We start from the raw sequence: 15,516 nt of genomic DNA on the forward strand, positions 1-15,516 counted from the left end.
ATTAAAATAATATATTATATATTTTTTCCAGTATACCCTCAGTGACCGATATATTTCAATTATTAAACGAATTCAATTTTGAAAAAAACAAAAAATGTTGAAAAATTCTTTAAAAAAATTTCGTTATAATAATATAAAAATATTTACAGTGTACCCTCAGCAATCCACACATATGATATACTTAACAAGCGCGCTATTTCTTTGCTTAGTCAAATATTGTACTAACTGCATTATACATTGAGGTGCGCGCTAACGGTACTCCACAAAAGTGTACACAGAAACGATTATTATTCTCACTACAGCGACAGTGTTGAGCGTAGAAGGCCAACTTAGACTTTAGGCTGTTACAAATGCAGTATATTGTATGACTAATTGTGTGTAAGTATGTATATCTGCATATATATATACATATGCATATATGTATATGTTCTTATGTATGTATTATACGTTGAGTATGCATTATGCGTTAACTAAATTGTGATATTTACAGTGATTCGATTTGTAATGAATGTTTTTTTATATTTATTCGAGCAAATCGATAACTAAAATAAAGTTAAAAGAACGCGAATACCAATTACATATGTATATATGATTTGCTTTGTTGAAAATGCAAAACAAAAACAAAGAACGAAATTCTGGAAAATGTATGAAGTTTGTGTTGGTTATTTGGAGAGTAAATGGAAAGGTGGCAAACACAAGCGAAAAGCAGAAAATCTCTTAGTACAATCCAAGCTTGAAATAATTTTCTACAAAAATGCTTTGCCAAACGCTGCAAATATTTTCGAAAATGAAATATTTGATTTGTGTTAAAAGCATTTTAATGTTACACAATTGTATAGAGAGCACTCGTTTTTATATATAACAAGTAAGCAATTAGAGTTTTATTAACAAACGATTGAAGTATTTATATTAAATATTACTAAACGAAAGCTTTTTTGATTTGGTTTTTGTATATAACAAGGAAATAAAGTATATATATATAGTATATAACGACTTTCGTCTAGTTTTTCGAACTTTATTTATTAGAGCTTTTGTTTTTCTTTTTGTTTTTTGTTAGCAAGTTCCAATTTATGCCCTAAAAAACGTTAAGCAACTGAAACAAAATTTTTATTTAAAATTTTAAATTTAAACTGAGACTAAATCATATTTCATATGTAGATAACTCTATGGTATCTTTGATATTGTGCATAAAAAATGCACTAACAATTTTAGAAAGCAGATATTTTAATAAAAAATTTAGCGCTCTTCAAAAAGCTCTTGATGATTTTTTCCACCGCCGTTAAAGTTATGCTTCAAATGTACTGAACATTTATACGAGTGAATAATGCTTACCGTGTTACTCATACGCCATGGTGCTCAATACCTGCTAGTGCTCTCGTATAAATCCTCAGTTCATTTGATGTGTGACTAACTGTGTATAACTTATAAACGAGTTGTTTTATGAAAAAAATCATGAAGGCCTTTTTTGTAGAGCAGAAAATTTTCTATTGAATTGTAACTTTTTTAGAGTTATTCGTTATGGAGTTAAAATATTTACTACAAAAAAATAAAAAATAAAAAAGGAAAAATTGATTGAAAAAGAATTATGATTTAAACAAGGTTTAAATTGAAAAACAAGCTGCTTTTTGTTGCATAACATTTTTAGTGTAAAAACTGAAACTTCAGGCAAAATTTACTTTTGAAATAACGGACAACCTTATATGGATACACAAACTAAATATCTAACTAACGACACAAAAATTTTGAAATATATTAAAAAATAAAACAAAAATATTAAACAGCTCTACATCTAACTAACTGTTAACTATAAAGTATTACCACACTACACATACTCTGAAATGTAATTTGATTTTATTATAACCGTTAAACTTTCGAAAGCGCATATACGCTGTTATATAATATAATCCATATTGTAGCACTACGAAAATATAAGCGCAAAAATAAAGCACCGCAACAAAAAACAAATATATATATATATGTATATATATAATAATATATAAAAATTTATAAATAAAAAATATATATATAAAATCGATTGAAAATATAAAATTCAAAGACATTTAACGAAAATATTTCACTTACAACTAAAAAAAAATAATTAAATACTTAGCTTATATACATAGCGACATAGACTAGCAGTTAGCTTATTTAAATGAAATTTTAGCTAGCCACGCTCATATACAAGTATATACTATATATGTAAACACAATCAGTTATATACGAAAATATATATTTAATAAAGTAAAATTATTAGAAAAAAATAAATAAAATAATAATAAATATTTTCAAATGTATATGCAGTGTATGATACGTAATTAGGCGTATATAAATATGTACGTATATGTCATAAAGGCACATATGTGTAGTTGTATGTAGTTAACTAATTTACATATAACCAATTCGTATAGCAAAGAACAAAATTTATTATAGAAACGTGGAAACATAAAATGATGCATCTGTATGTGTGCAAATGCAAATGTACATATTTACAGCATATGTAGTTGTGTATGTATGCACATGCGTGTTTAAAAAGTTGTTGAAAGTATGCTAAAGTTAGTAATTGTATGCTTGTATGTGGTTTGAGTCGCTGTTTGAATTGTTTGTACTCGCCTCATGGCAAAAAAAAAATTATAAATAAATGCGAAGCAACAACAACAATGTGTGTGTCAACAAATACGGCATCCTATTTGTTAAATTAATTTCTTTAATTAGAAAATTATATAACTGAATAAATTTGTTTAATTTGTATTGATCATTATTGTATGTGTACAACTTCAGCTACTATTAGACACTAATACCGATTGATTGATTGGTTGCATTGTTCTCGATTTAGCCGATCTTAATTACGGAAATACTTATTTAGAATTGTAAATGTATTTAACTAAATAAATTATATATAAATATATATAATATATAAATGTATAAATTTACATATATAATAAAATTGAAATTTAAAATAAAGAATACACGAGAAATGTGAATAAAAAATATTACTATTTTAATTTATGTACTGGAAGAAGAAAAAAAGGTAAGAAAATATGTGAATTTATGGATGAAAATATCAAAGAAATGGAAAATATGCCACGTTTCTATAAACCTGGTTGATTAGCAATATAAAAGAAGCAAAAGAGGAACGGAAACAGAAATGTATCAGCAACAGAAGCAGAAATAGTTTCTGTTTTCCCGATTAGCGGATTTTTCTGTAGGTTTAGATGAAAATATCAAAGATATTGAAAACATGTCTCGTTTTTATAATCCTGACAATATAACAGAAACTAAAAAGGTACAGGAACAGAAAACGGGAAAAGAAATATTTTATGGAAAGCTTCAGCCCCTGAGCGCCTTTTTCTGTATATGCCATTTATTTGAGCGAAAGCAATAAAAATTTTTTCACTCAAATATGTCGGTGCTGAGTTAAAGTACCAAAATTGGATTGCAAGGTTGATAAATGGTGATTTTAGCTTTGAAGACGAAGAACGACCTGAGCTTCAAAAGATTTTAAGATGCGGAACTGGAAGCATTACGCGATAAAGATTGTTGTGACAAGAAGAGCTCGCATAATCTTTGCTAGTCACTCAAGCAGTCATTTCGAAATGTTTAAATATTGAATCCAAGAGGTGTTGAAAGACTGCAAGTCGGAAATGCTGCTGAAATATTACAAAAAAAAAGTAGCTTTTGCATCGGATTGGGACTCTTCTCTTTCTTTATTGGTTATAGCAGAGTTTACAACATCGCGCCAATCGTTCTCCTTTTAGCTATTTGGTGTCAACTGGAGATTCCAAGTGTACCCGGGTCCTTCTCCTCCTGATCTTTCCAACAGAGTGGAAGTTTTCCCCTTCCTCTGCTTCCTTGGCGGGTGCCGCATCGAATACTCTCACAGCTGGAGTGTTTTTATCCATTCGGACGACATGACCTAGCCAGAGTAGCCGCCATCTCTTAATTCTCTAAATTATGTTCATACCGTTATATATCTCGTATAGCTCATCGTATGCGATACCATAAATCTTCCACATAACCTTTATCTCGAAAACTCGTAACGCCGACTTATCAGATGTTATCATCGTTCATGGCTCTGAACCGTATAGCAGGACGGGAATAATGAGTGACTCATAGAGTTTAGTCTTTGTTCGTAGAGATAGGTCGAAGTAGCACATGTTGGCAAGATTTATTCTGTGCTAGATTTCGAGGCTGACATTGTTGTTTTCATTAATATTGGTTTCAAGATCGATGAAATTTTCTACAACTTCGAAGTTATGACTGTCAACAGTGACTTGGAAGCCAAGTCGAGAACGTGACGACTGTTTGTTTGAGTTAGGCAACTCGAAGCAGTAGATTGAAGAAGTCGCACGATAGGTAATCGCCTTGTTTGAAACCTTGTTTGGTATCGAACGTCTCCGAGAGGTCCATTCCGGTCCTGATGGAACTTTTGGTATTGCTCAATGTTACTTTACAAGCGGTATCAATTTTGTGATTTTTATGATTTTACTAGCCGCGCTAAATCAAATTTTTAAATTGAACTGCAAGGAACAAAATATTGTTACACTTCATTATCGGCACCTTCAGAGTTGCATCCATTACCTATTCGTCGCACAGGACATTTTAGCTGATTTCTTTTCAAACGTCCCTTTTTAAGTCTATTTCAGTTTATTTTTATAGATAGATATTTTAGAGATTACGTTAATATTTGTAATACAAAATAAAATTCGTCACGAAGCTGCAGCGAATTTCTAATTTCGCTAAAAGTAAACAAACACAGGGTGAATCATGTAAATAGATAACTCAATGCTAGAGCAGCTGATTTTGTTTGTATCACTTCCACATAATTTATCTACAATTTTGTTTTTGATAAGTCAAATTGAAAACACACCGGTCGAATTAGCACAACAAAAGACATTTTTCCATTTAAAAATAAGTTTTTGCATCGCCGAGTTCAAAGCAAAATCTAATTATCAACATGGAAGACCAGGCATGTCCGCGCTGCAAAACAACAAAGTACCGCAATCCCTCACTGAAATTGATGGTCAACGTTTGTGGCCATACACTTTGTGAATCATGTGTAGATTTGCTGTTCCTCAAGGGTTCAGGTTCCTGTCCAGAATGTATGGTGCCATTGCGGCGCAACAACTTCCGTGTGCAACTCTTCGAAGATCCTATGGTGGAGAAGGAGGTAGATATACGAAAACGTGTACTGCGCGATTACAACAAAAAGGAGGAAGATTTCGCTACGCTGCAAGAATACAATGATTACTTGGAAGAAATCGAAACTATTATCTACAATCTCTGCAACAACATCGATATAATTGGCACCAATAAACGCATCGAAGCATATAGGCGTGAGAATCGTGAAGTTATACAAAGGAATAAAACACGTATGGGCCGAGAAGAGTACGAGCTGGAGGAAATGCTTGAATTGGAGCGTGCACAAGAAGAAGCACGGAAGCAGGAATTGGCTGAACTCGAAAATGAACAAAAAAAGAAAAAAGCGCGAGAGAAGGAAGCGCTCATCGACGAACTAATGTGCAGTGGCAAAGATGCCGCTGAGATTGTAAATGAATTCGCCGAGAAGGTAGAAAAGCTACGCGAGGAAGAGAAGAAACTGCCACCACCCAAACCAGCTACACAATTCTCGACAGGAATAAAATTTGGACGCACAGCGGACCAAATGTTCCTACCGTTACCAAAGGCGGAAGAGGGACCACTATATGTCCATAAAGTGCCTACGCTTTATACGGAAGGCCCAGCTGCTCCAACTACCGCCGATATCGAAAGTAAAGGTTTCATTGCGCACATACGACCCGAGAATAGCGCTGAACGTGCCGGTGGTTACAAAGCGAACTTAGCTTGTCAACGTGCTTTGCAAGAGGCATTGATGGGTCTCTACTTTGGTGCACCGACGGTTAATTGACACGAGAATGAAAATAGCATTATAAACGAAGAGCAGTTGGAGATCAGCGCTTAGTTGTATTTTGTATAACAAAGAAATGAATTTCAGACTTTAATTTAACAAACTTTAACATACCCAATTACCATAGACATATAGTTGTATACAATTAGTAATTTATAAAAGGTTTACAGAACTTGCTAAATTGAAATGATTCCTTGAATACTAGCCATGAAATAATACGCAAACTTGTAATCTATTTAAAGCATTTTATTATTATTGTTAAAATTTTCATGCCCTGAATGTCTTATAAATAATACTGTTATGATTATATTCATGTAAGGGAAATTAGTGGATACTTTTCAGAGGAATTGCTCGTTTTGGTTCTGTAGAAATATTTCTGAAATGTCCTAAGTATTTGTTTCCTTACCCAGTTTAAAGCTCAGGACGGCATGGAGATGTTCCGATATAATTCACATTATTTAAGGACCGACTGAATGTGATAACGTATTCTTCGCTAAAGCTTTGTCTAGTACTATCGAATAAATACGAATGTGTATTACTTACATACACCGGTGCAGTTAAGATTCCGACTGACTACAACCCTAAAATTTTAGGTGCGACCTTCGACAATCGGTGCTCCTTCACGAAATCCTCAAGTCACTAGCCGGCAGCACATGGCAAAATGATAAAAAAAAAATCGTTGTTGGCAACATGCAAGGCAATCCACCGGTCGCTCCCTGATTTTGTCGCACCTGTATGGTCGCCTGAATGCAGTGAAACGCAGACGAGGAAATTCTAAACTTATCTGAACACTGGACTCTGGACTACGACAGAATGCCTATTGATGCCTCACATTGAACATAGTGAGGCCCGTGTTCTCCCAGTTAAGGAACTCGTCCTCAAGCGGTGCTTGCTGGGGTGCTTTCGCAAAAGTAATCCCTGCACTTACCTGATTGGAGCGCAAACGCCACCTAGGAGCATCAACTATGTGGACTAACTAACTTCCGGCAAGCACTGACCGCCATTCATTAACACCTTCACTGACTCTCTGTTGTTGTTTTGGCGGTTACCACCGCTCCCTCTCAGTGAATGACGTACTTTTAGTGAAACCACCACACATTGCAGACGAAGATCTGGAGTTGTCGCGAGAAACTAGAGTGACTCTTGTAAAGCTTCGTTCTGGATGCTGCAATAGGTTAAGCTCCTAATTATCCATAATAGACCCTGACATAAAAGTATATGTCCAGGTCACATTGCACTCGCATGACCTAGCCACCTCTTTGCATGCCCTGCTAACTCTTTGGTCCGACCCCGTCGAAACAACACGTTTCCAGGAGCTACCGTTTGATGAGGTCTATGACAACTTATTTAATCCTTACAGGGATTAGGTACCCGTTACAACAACAACTATATATTCTATTGTAGTGTAGTGACTAGCTCGGTCGATTGAGTCATGTTCGACTGTTTGTATATACTAGAACTTTCTGAGATATCAATCTGAAATTTTGCACACGTGTCTTTCTCCCAAAGGAGATTCTCAGCTGTGGGAAGCACCGATTTCGGTCCACTATAGCACATAGCTACCATACAAACTGAACGATCAAAATTTAATCTCTGTATGGGAAACTTTTTTATTTGACAATACATATACCTTCACGATATTTCACATGGATCTTTGCCCAAGCCAATCCTATATTCTCCGAACATATTGTTCTGATCGGACGACTATAGCATAAAGCTGTCATACAAATTGAGCGACCAAAATTAAGTCAAGTATACTTTTATACGCTTTTGTGTCTAAAAATGTGCCTCTGCAGGTTTTTACACAGCCGAATCCACCACTTTTTTCCTTTTTTACTTTTAAAGAAATAAAACAATCCAACTTCATTCAATTGTATGTATGTTTTCATTATAATCATAAGTGTTTTTGTTTTATTGAATACTTGAGAATGACACGCATTTATTATTATAATTAAGATTGTTTTAACTGCGTAGAGCAATTCACATACTTATTTTACTTCATACTTGACTTACACATAAATCGACACTTATGTAACTATACGTATGTATGTATTGTAAGTATATAATAAACAGAAAAATTAACGTACACTTTATAGACAAACACAATATTACAAAGTTATTATTAAGAAAGGGAGGGGTGTGTGTAAATGTAAATTATCATAATGATTTAACGGTATACTTACATACCGCGTACTAAAATACAAGTAAATATGTATTTATGTGTATATATGTATGTATATTTTATATATAAATATTAATTAAGGTATATGTGTATGTACGTGTAAAGAATTGGCAATTACTGAATCGATAAGGAAAACGTAATTAATTAATTAATAATATATCATATGCAGATCATATGAGAAAGGAAATCACACGTTTACTGACAGGTCTACAATACAGTTGACAACTCAAAGCTAAAAATATGAACGATACAAACGAATTGCACCAAAACGTTGGGACTACAAGCTAACAAAGCGCGAAACAAACGAGCATACTGTGAGTTTAAAAGAAAATTCTAATAGGCAAATTTGGTAAATACATTTATAAAGCGCAAAGAAAGCTATGCGGCGATGCAAGTGAAGAATTAGTTGGATTTTTGACGCTTGACGCATTTAATTTTATACATTTCTACATTTCTCATTTACTTTAACATTTTGCGTTTCCCTTCATTGCTGTAAATGATGCAGAAAATGTTTTCAAATAACTGCAGCAGCTCAATAAAATATTTTTTGTTAAAAATATAAAAATATTTGTTTGGCAAAGAAATTTCGTTTAAAAATATATATATTTGTTTGGTTAGGTTTGTTGGGCTTTATTGCACTTTCAGCAAACACATCATGGAATGTTGTTGCTGCATTGCAGACGAGTTTGCAACATTCATTAGATAATTACTGTTATATTTTAAAGAACTTTTTTACTGGTTTAATTGTTATGTTTTCATATATATTTGCTTTCTTTTTGTATATTAAATTATAACTTTGTTGTTATTTTCGCAGAAAAGCTAAAACAAAGCACACAAAAAATATTAAATAAAAATAAAATAACACAAAAAAACATGCAGCAATAAATAACTGTTAATACGTTTGATTTTTTCTTTTTTATAAAATTACGTTTCGTTGTAATTTTACTGCATTTTCCGGAATTTTACAAACTTTAGCACAGTGTAGCAAAAATGTCTTTTCCAACACGCTAGCCTAAATATTCATACACGCATAACATAATTATAATTATAATTCATGATTTTTATTTTTTGTTAGTTTCGAAAATTTAGACACTTTTTCCATTTAACGTTGTTGGCTTGCTTTAAATCATTTTGTCAGTATTATGTGTGCTTTGTTTTGTATGTGTGTGTATAATGCATGTTTGCGTCTCAAAAATGTTATTTATCCTCTGTCTTTGCCTTCATTAAATTTATATTTATTTTAAGTTTGCTTTTCTTTTTGTTGTTGGCGCGCTAAGTTAAAGTAAAATGTATATAATAATTAAAATATATGTAKGTATGTATGTATATGTAAATTTAAAATACGATATTTCTTTTGTCACGCATACGGCTGCGCAAAGTCACATCACAGGCTGCCCTCTGCTTAAACGCTTTCCTCCTAACCAAACAGCTGTTATAGTTTAAAATTTATTTTAGCTGTTTTATGTTTTAGTTTTTGTTTGTTTGCAATTTACAGTTGATTAGTTATGTGTGTGTCTGTGTGTTTGTGGATGCGCGCTTACGTTTGTGTTTTACACGTCGGCGTATTTTTTTCACAGACAATTTACTCTCAGTGTATATTTGCGTAATTTGTTGTTGTAGTTCCATTCTAAGTACCAGCAATGAGTTTGTCAGTGCAGCGAACAGCTTATTTGTGTACCGATAGGTAGCGGTATTCAACTTCCACTAGACCGAATCGTCTGTAAAAAAGAACGTGTTGCGGATTACTACTTTAGTTAAGTGAAAATAAAATAAGAAATATATAAGGAAACTATCAATGTTGTTGTTGTAAACAAAGAGAGGGGATCTAGGTATTGTAATCGACATTTTCTTATAGCATAAAGGGTATGATAAAGATTCTGATCTTGTTTTTGATTATTCAGTTTGTATGGCAGCTTTATGCTATAGTGATCCGATTTGAACAATTTGGCCAGAGATTATAGCATTGTCTTGGATAATAAGCCATGTCAAATTTCTTGAAGATATCTTGTCAAATAAAAAAGTTTTCCATATAAGAACTTGTTTTGATTATTCAGTTTGTATGGCAGCTATATAGTGTAGGGGTCCGATAACGGTGGTTTTTGATCTTATTGAATTTCCTAATTGTCGTGACCTAAAGCATCTACATATTTGGATAGAAGACGGTGTGGTGAAAAGGATATATATATGTACTTGTACACAAGGTGCGTTCCACAAACCACATATTCGGATCGTATATAATGAAGTAGTAGTACTAGTCAAATTCTAACTATCGATGAATACCAATTCATTTAATTAACGTTTTGAGGTTTTACCTAAATTCAAAAGTTTTTGAAACTCACCATGATACCACCATTTGGTCTTTTTCGGATTCTTATTGCAGGTTTTTACGTATAACGTATTATCTGGTGGACGCTTCTTTTCACGGCAACTACTAAGCATCGATGCTATGCTCAGACAGACAGATTGTACTGATAGCGCTGGCGACCAATCTTCTGTCAATATGGAAAGGCAGATATGTCCATTGGAGTAGACGTGCGGATGCACAGGTATATTGTTGCCAATAAACGTCACCTGCGATGGATAACAAAGTGTGATAACAATGTAGTAAATCAGTGTCATAAACATATACATATGTATATRTTTACATACATATATATATATTTGTATAAAATTATGTGTGTATGTGTATGTGCTCACCTCTGGCGAATCGAAGGGATATTTATTGTTAAATTTGAAGAGTAGCTGAAAGTTTTCACCTTCATACAGGGTGCCCTCGAAGCCGGCAATATTTATTTTCCATCTAAAAGAGAGGAATTTATATACAATTACAAATATATTTGTAGAGTGATATAATTTCAACTATATATATATGTGTGTGGCTTACTCTGATAAGTTTTGTCCTATACTATCGGTATCGACGGTAACACCCGGTGGCGGTTCCTTTATCAGCGACATCAACTCTTTGTGCAATCTTCTCTGTAAATAGAAGAAAAGATGTGGAAGTATTGTTAGAGAAAACAGCAACAATGAAGTCACATTCAACAGCATTTATAATTAAAGTGTAGCAATATTTATGCGACAAAGACTAATATTATACAATTTCGATTGCGCCAGTTGATAATAAAGGTAAAATACACGCACTTTCGGCCTTCAGTTAAAAGTCTTAGAATAAAATTGTAAGCGTTTAAGCTGCTGCTGAAAGTTTTTTATACCCTGAACGTCGGATATATACAAGTACTTGTACGAAAAACTTTTTTATTTGACAAGACATCTTCGAGAAATTTGGCATGGCTTAATGTCTAAACTAACGCTATCATATCGGTGCAAATTGTTTAGATCGGACTGCTTTAGCATATAGCTGCCATACGAAGTGATCGTGCAAGATCGTGCATGTGACTGGCTATCCTCACGAAATTCGACACATATGTCTGCATAAAGCAACTGTGTAATCTGCGAATAAATTGTTTAGAACGGACAACTATAGCATATAGCTGCCATACAAACTGACTGCTCAGAAATAAGTACTTGTATGGAAAACTTATAAATTTGAGAAGATATCCTGACTAAATTTGGTAATAATTATTGTCCTAGAGAGCGCTACAATTTCCGAACGTATTATTCAGATCGAGGCACTAGAACATATAGCTGTCATACAAACTGACCAATCGTTTTCAGATCCTTGTATGGAACAATGTTTTATTTGAAGAGATATCTTCTCGAAATTTGGTACATATTATTATCTATGGCAATCGTATAAATCCTGAACACATTGTTTAAATCAAATCATTATAGCATATAGCTGTCATACAAACTGACCGAACAAAATCAAAATAAAAAAAATATCTCATTATTATTCTTGGAAGTAATACCCTTTTATGCTATAATAATGCACATATGAAGGGTATCACAGCAGAAGTTAACGGCTTTTCTTGTTACTGTTGTTTTAAATGTTCAAAGCTCGAGAATTGGCGCCGAAAGAAAGCATTTTAATATACCGTACTTATCACTGGTTTTGATTTCCAGACTTAAAAAGCTCTTCGAACGCATTAAAAAAGCGACGAAATATTCAAAATATGACCGACTTACTTGCAAAATCTTAAGGAACTATGAAGGTGTCTAGTTTGTGAAATGCTGGCAGCTTTTTATACAATCTTTATTGGCATAAATGAAATGTGGAGTATAATGCTAAGACAATTATACACAGAAATTTACTTTTATATACATACATACATAAGTGTATATATGTTTATGTACATAGATATGTATCTACGGTACGTAAATATTACAATCCTTTGACGCAAACACGCCAATAAGCTTTTATAGCGTCTAATTATCGATAAGATAACTTAATTTTTCTGCAACGCTTGAGTAATTATACACAAACATAAGTGTATTAGCATGTGATGTTTGTATATAGCTCAAATATAATTTATATATATAGACATATTTATATACAAAAGACAACATCTTATTTTTTCGACAATTGAATTTGATAAACGTTTGTTTATTGTGTGTACATTAGCTACATGTATGTATGTATGTATACTTTATAACCGTAGTGATGATGAGTACTATTTATTTTAGATATTCGCGAAAAACAAAACACAATTTATGAGCTGTTCTTAGTCAACATTGTTATCGTTGAAGTAATGATAAGATAGCGGAAATAAATTTATTTATATCGATTAACGGTACAGATTTCCACTTGAAGATGGTGTGGTCAGAGTGCAGTGCTGCATACTCGAATCCTATGGAATGACAATGAAAAATTGCAAAGTAGCTTAAGTGGGGATTTTTCAGTTAGTATTATTTGGTATATACTGTATGTATGTAGTAGGTACATGGAAGGTTATAAGATAGTAAGAACTTAAATGCACACATCGTAAAGGTTTTAAGGTGCAAATTTTGCACACGTCCCTTTCTAATCAAGACGCTGCTGATTTGTCGGTACTGCCGATATAGGACCACTATAGCTTATGTAACAAAATGAAGCCCTTGTATGAAAAACTTTTTTATTTCACAGGATATCTTCACGCAACTCGGCACATATTATTTTCCAAGGCAACACAACAACCTCCGAACAAATTGTTCAGATCGGACCACTATAGCTTATAGCTGCCATGCAAATTGACCTATCAATATCAAGATAACGATATTTGTATACCCTTTATGCTATAAGAAATGCGCCTGAGAAGGGTCTTATAGTTTTATAGTTTCGGAAGTTAACGTCCTTTTAAATTAAAAAAAAATATATAGTCATATACCAATACTCCCACTAACAACAACATACACTTCTCTATTCATTCTTTCTTTACCTGTCTTACTTATCCTCTCATATCTCTTTTTCTCATTTCATAATTTCCATACTTGCTAATTGATCTTTCTTAAACTAAATTCTCTCTTTCCTTAAATAGTAATAACAACAACAGTAAAGATTTGCACTCATTAGTTTTAAGCTTACATACATTATGTTAACTTTCGAGATGTAAGGATTGGAAATTGGAATCATAAATAAAGTTACATTCGAGAAGAACGGACTTGTTATTATATATATTTTTCTTCACATCAATAGTGACATCTTCTTGTTTAACTAATTTCAACCTGAGCGGAAGTCATTTGAGAAAATTTATCCATCCCCAGCAAAAAAGTACCCCAAATGCTATTTTTAAAGATTTATAGCACCGAAAAGTACATCTTTTGAGTGATATAACATTTAGACAATGACATGCCCATATTTAACTATGTTTGCGTAGCTAGCTTCTTCAGATAACGATATCATTATTATTCTGCAAGTAATTATTTTTATGTACGTAAATTATCAAACACGTCACCAGTTAAACAAAAATATATAAATTACATGATGGGAAAGTATTAAGTTGTTTTAGATCTCGCTATGACATCATTAGTCACACACTATTAACCCATACAAGTGCTATAGATGACTTGTGTTTCTGTGACACTCCACCGTTTGAAAATGTGTAAAATTCCATGGAAATTCATTATGCATAAAAATGTGTAGTAAATGCGATAAACCACAGTAGAAATTATGAATGCGTATTACATTTTATCAGTAGTAGCAAATGTAAAATTCTGAAATGATATAATTAGGGGTTTCATATAGTCTCATAAAGTTATAAGTTATAACGATCTGAAAATATAGCGTTGAGTATTCTAATTCCCTGACTCATTTTTGTATGTTATCCAACAAAAAATTTTTTTGTAAAAAAGTGTAAAAATTTATTATTTTACGATGCGTTATTCCAATTAGAAATCATTAATTAAAATCCAAAAGAGTTACGAAGGCTTTCTCAATCAGTACAGCGCTTCTCTAAGTGAAAACCAAGTCAACATGATGGTTTTAATTCTAAGCCACGAATCGTGGGTAAACGATCATTCAATATAACCCTAAATGTAGGCAATGAATTTTCACCAATTTTAAAAAATAACAAAAATGAATTTCAAGGAATCGATTACCGAACGTATATTCACCGAAAACCAGTATCCGAGATGTGAACGTATTTTTAAGATTTATTTAAGTGGTTACATGGGTTTACGGGTTTCAAACCCGTTTTTTTTTTTGGTTTTTTTATTGTCTTATTAAATTCTACACCACTTCTAGAACATTGTCCTAAATTTTCAAGTTGATCTGAGTAATAGTTTCGGAGATACAGCCTTGAGAACTTTGTGAGTTCGAGGCTAGCTAGGCTAAATGCGCCGTCTTTAAAGGCGTTTACCCCGAAATTGTGTTTTTGAAGTCGCTTGACAAGCTTTCTCGAAAACACTTAACCGATCTTCATGAAATTTTACACTGTTTTTTATTTTCGATTACAACTATTTGAAAAAAAAAAAAATTAGCGAAATTTTCATCTTTATGTAAAAATATCTAAAGCTCAAATTTTTTTCATTTTGGATGATCCTGATGAGTTATACTGCCAACGTGGGCATCTTTTTTCGAGTGGATAACGGAAATGGTTGAATTGAAAATATTTATTTTTTCCGAAAATTTCAGTATTTCTTTGTTAATAGAGTATGCTTATAACAATAAAAAATTATAATAAATATTTAATTTTTACATGAGAAAAATATTGTTAAAAAATGCCAATGCTGTTTTTTGCAAAAGAAACCCATGTAACCCCTTAACTGTTGTGCTTTTTTGTTTTGAAAATCTGACAAACATTGTTCAGAGGGCGCCAATTTTCAACTCTGGACACGCTGTTTACAGAATCTGAAATGCAAATTACGATTTTTACGGTTTTTTCGGAACGCCGTCACTTCGGCAAAAATAAAAATGTTTAGTAGCTCCTCAACCAATAGCTGAATTAATTTATTCTTAGTTACAATATTTTTACTGAATTTGGATTTCAGTAAAATTTAAGCAAAAAAATATTCCCCAAATCCGGACACATTGTTTTAGAGACCCACTTCAAAA

The 15,516-nt window shown here is 32.7% G+C and overlaps 2 protein-coding genes across 8 annotated transcripts in view; one reads left to right on the forward strand and one right to left on the reverse strand.

Annotated features, from left to right (window-relative positions):
* The first annotated feature begins 4,808 nt into the window (after positions 1-4,808).
* On the forward strand, positions 4,809-7,130 carry LOC108970160 (CDK-activating kinase assembly factor MAT1). The gene has a single exon (XM_018935360.1). The coding sequence runs from the start codon at positions 4,955-4,957 to the stop codon at positions 5,903-5,905; it is 951 nt and encodes a 316-aa protein (XP_018790905.1). The 5' UTR covers positions 4,809-4,954; the 3' UTR covers positions 5,906-7,130.
* A 2,422-nt stretch (positions 7,131-9,552) lies between these two features.
* LOC108970161 (ubiquitin-conjugating enzyme E2 W) overlaps positions 9,553-15,516 on the reverse strand; it is a 40,021-nt gene continuing 34,057 nt past the window's right edge. For 6 of the 7 annotated variants that reach the window (XM_018935367.1, XM_018935364.1, XM_018935368.1 and 3 more), the window contains 4 exons: positions 10,972-11,063; positions 10,785-10,887; positions 10,427-10,658; positions 9,553-9,805 (listed from right to left, as the gene is read on the reverse strand). In XM_018935367.1, coding sequence (XP_018790912.1) covers positions 9,792-9,805; positions 10,427-10,658; positions 10,785-10,887; positions 10,972-11,063 — 441 coding nt within the window. In that variant the 3' untranslated portion in view covers positions 9,553-9,791. Of the gene's footprint in view, positions 9,806-10,426; positions 10,659-10,784; positions 10,888-10,971; positions 11,064-14,008; positions 14,093-15,516 lie in introns of those variants that run through there. The other variant, XM_018935366.1, reaches the window with a different exon arrangement.

This window comes from Bactrocera latifrons, unplaced genomic scaffold (genome assembly GCF_001853355.1).
Source record: "Bactrocera latifrons isolate USDA-ARS-PBARC rearing strain unplaced genomic scaffold, ASM185335v1 scaffold_287, whole genome shotgun sequence".
Lineage (NCBI taxonomy): Eukaryota > Metazoa > Arthropoda > Insecta > Diptera > Tephritidae > Bactrocera > Bactrocera latifrons.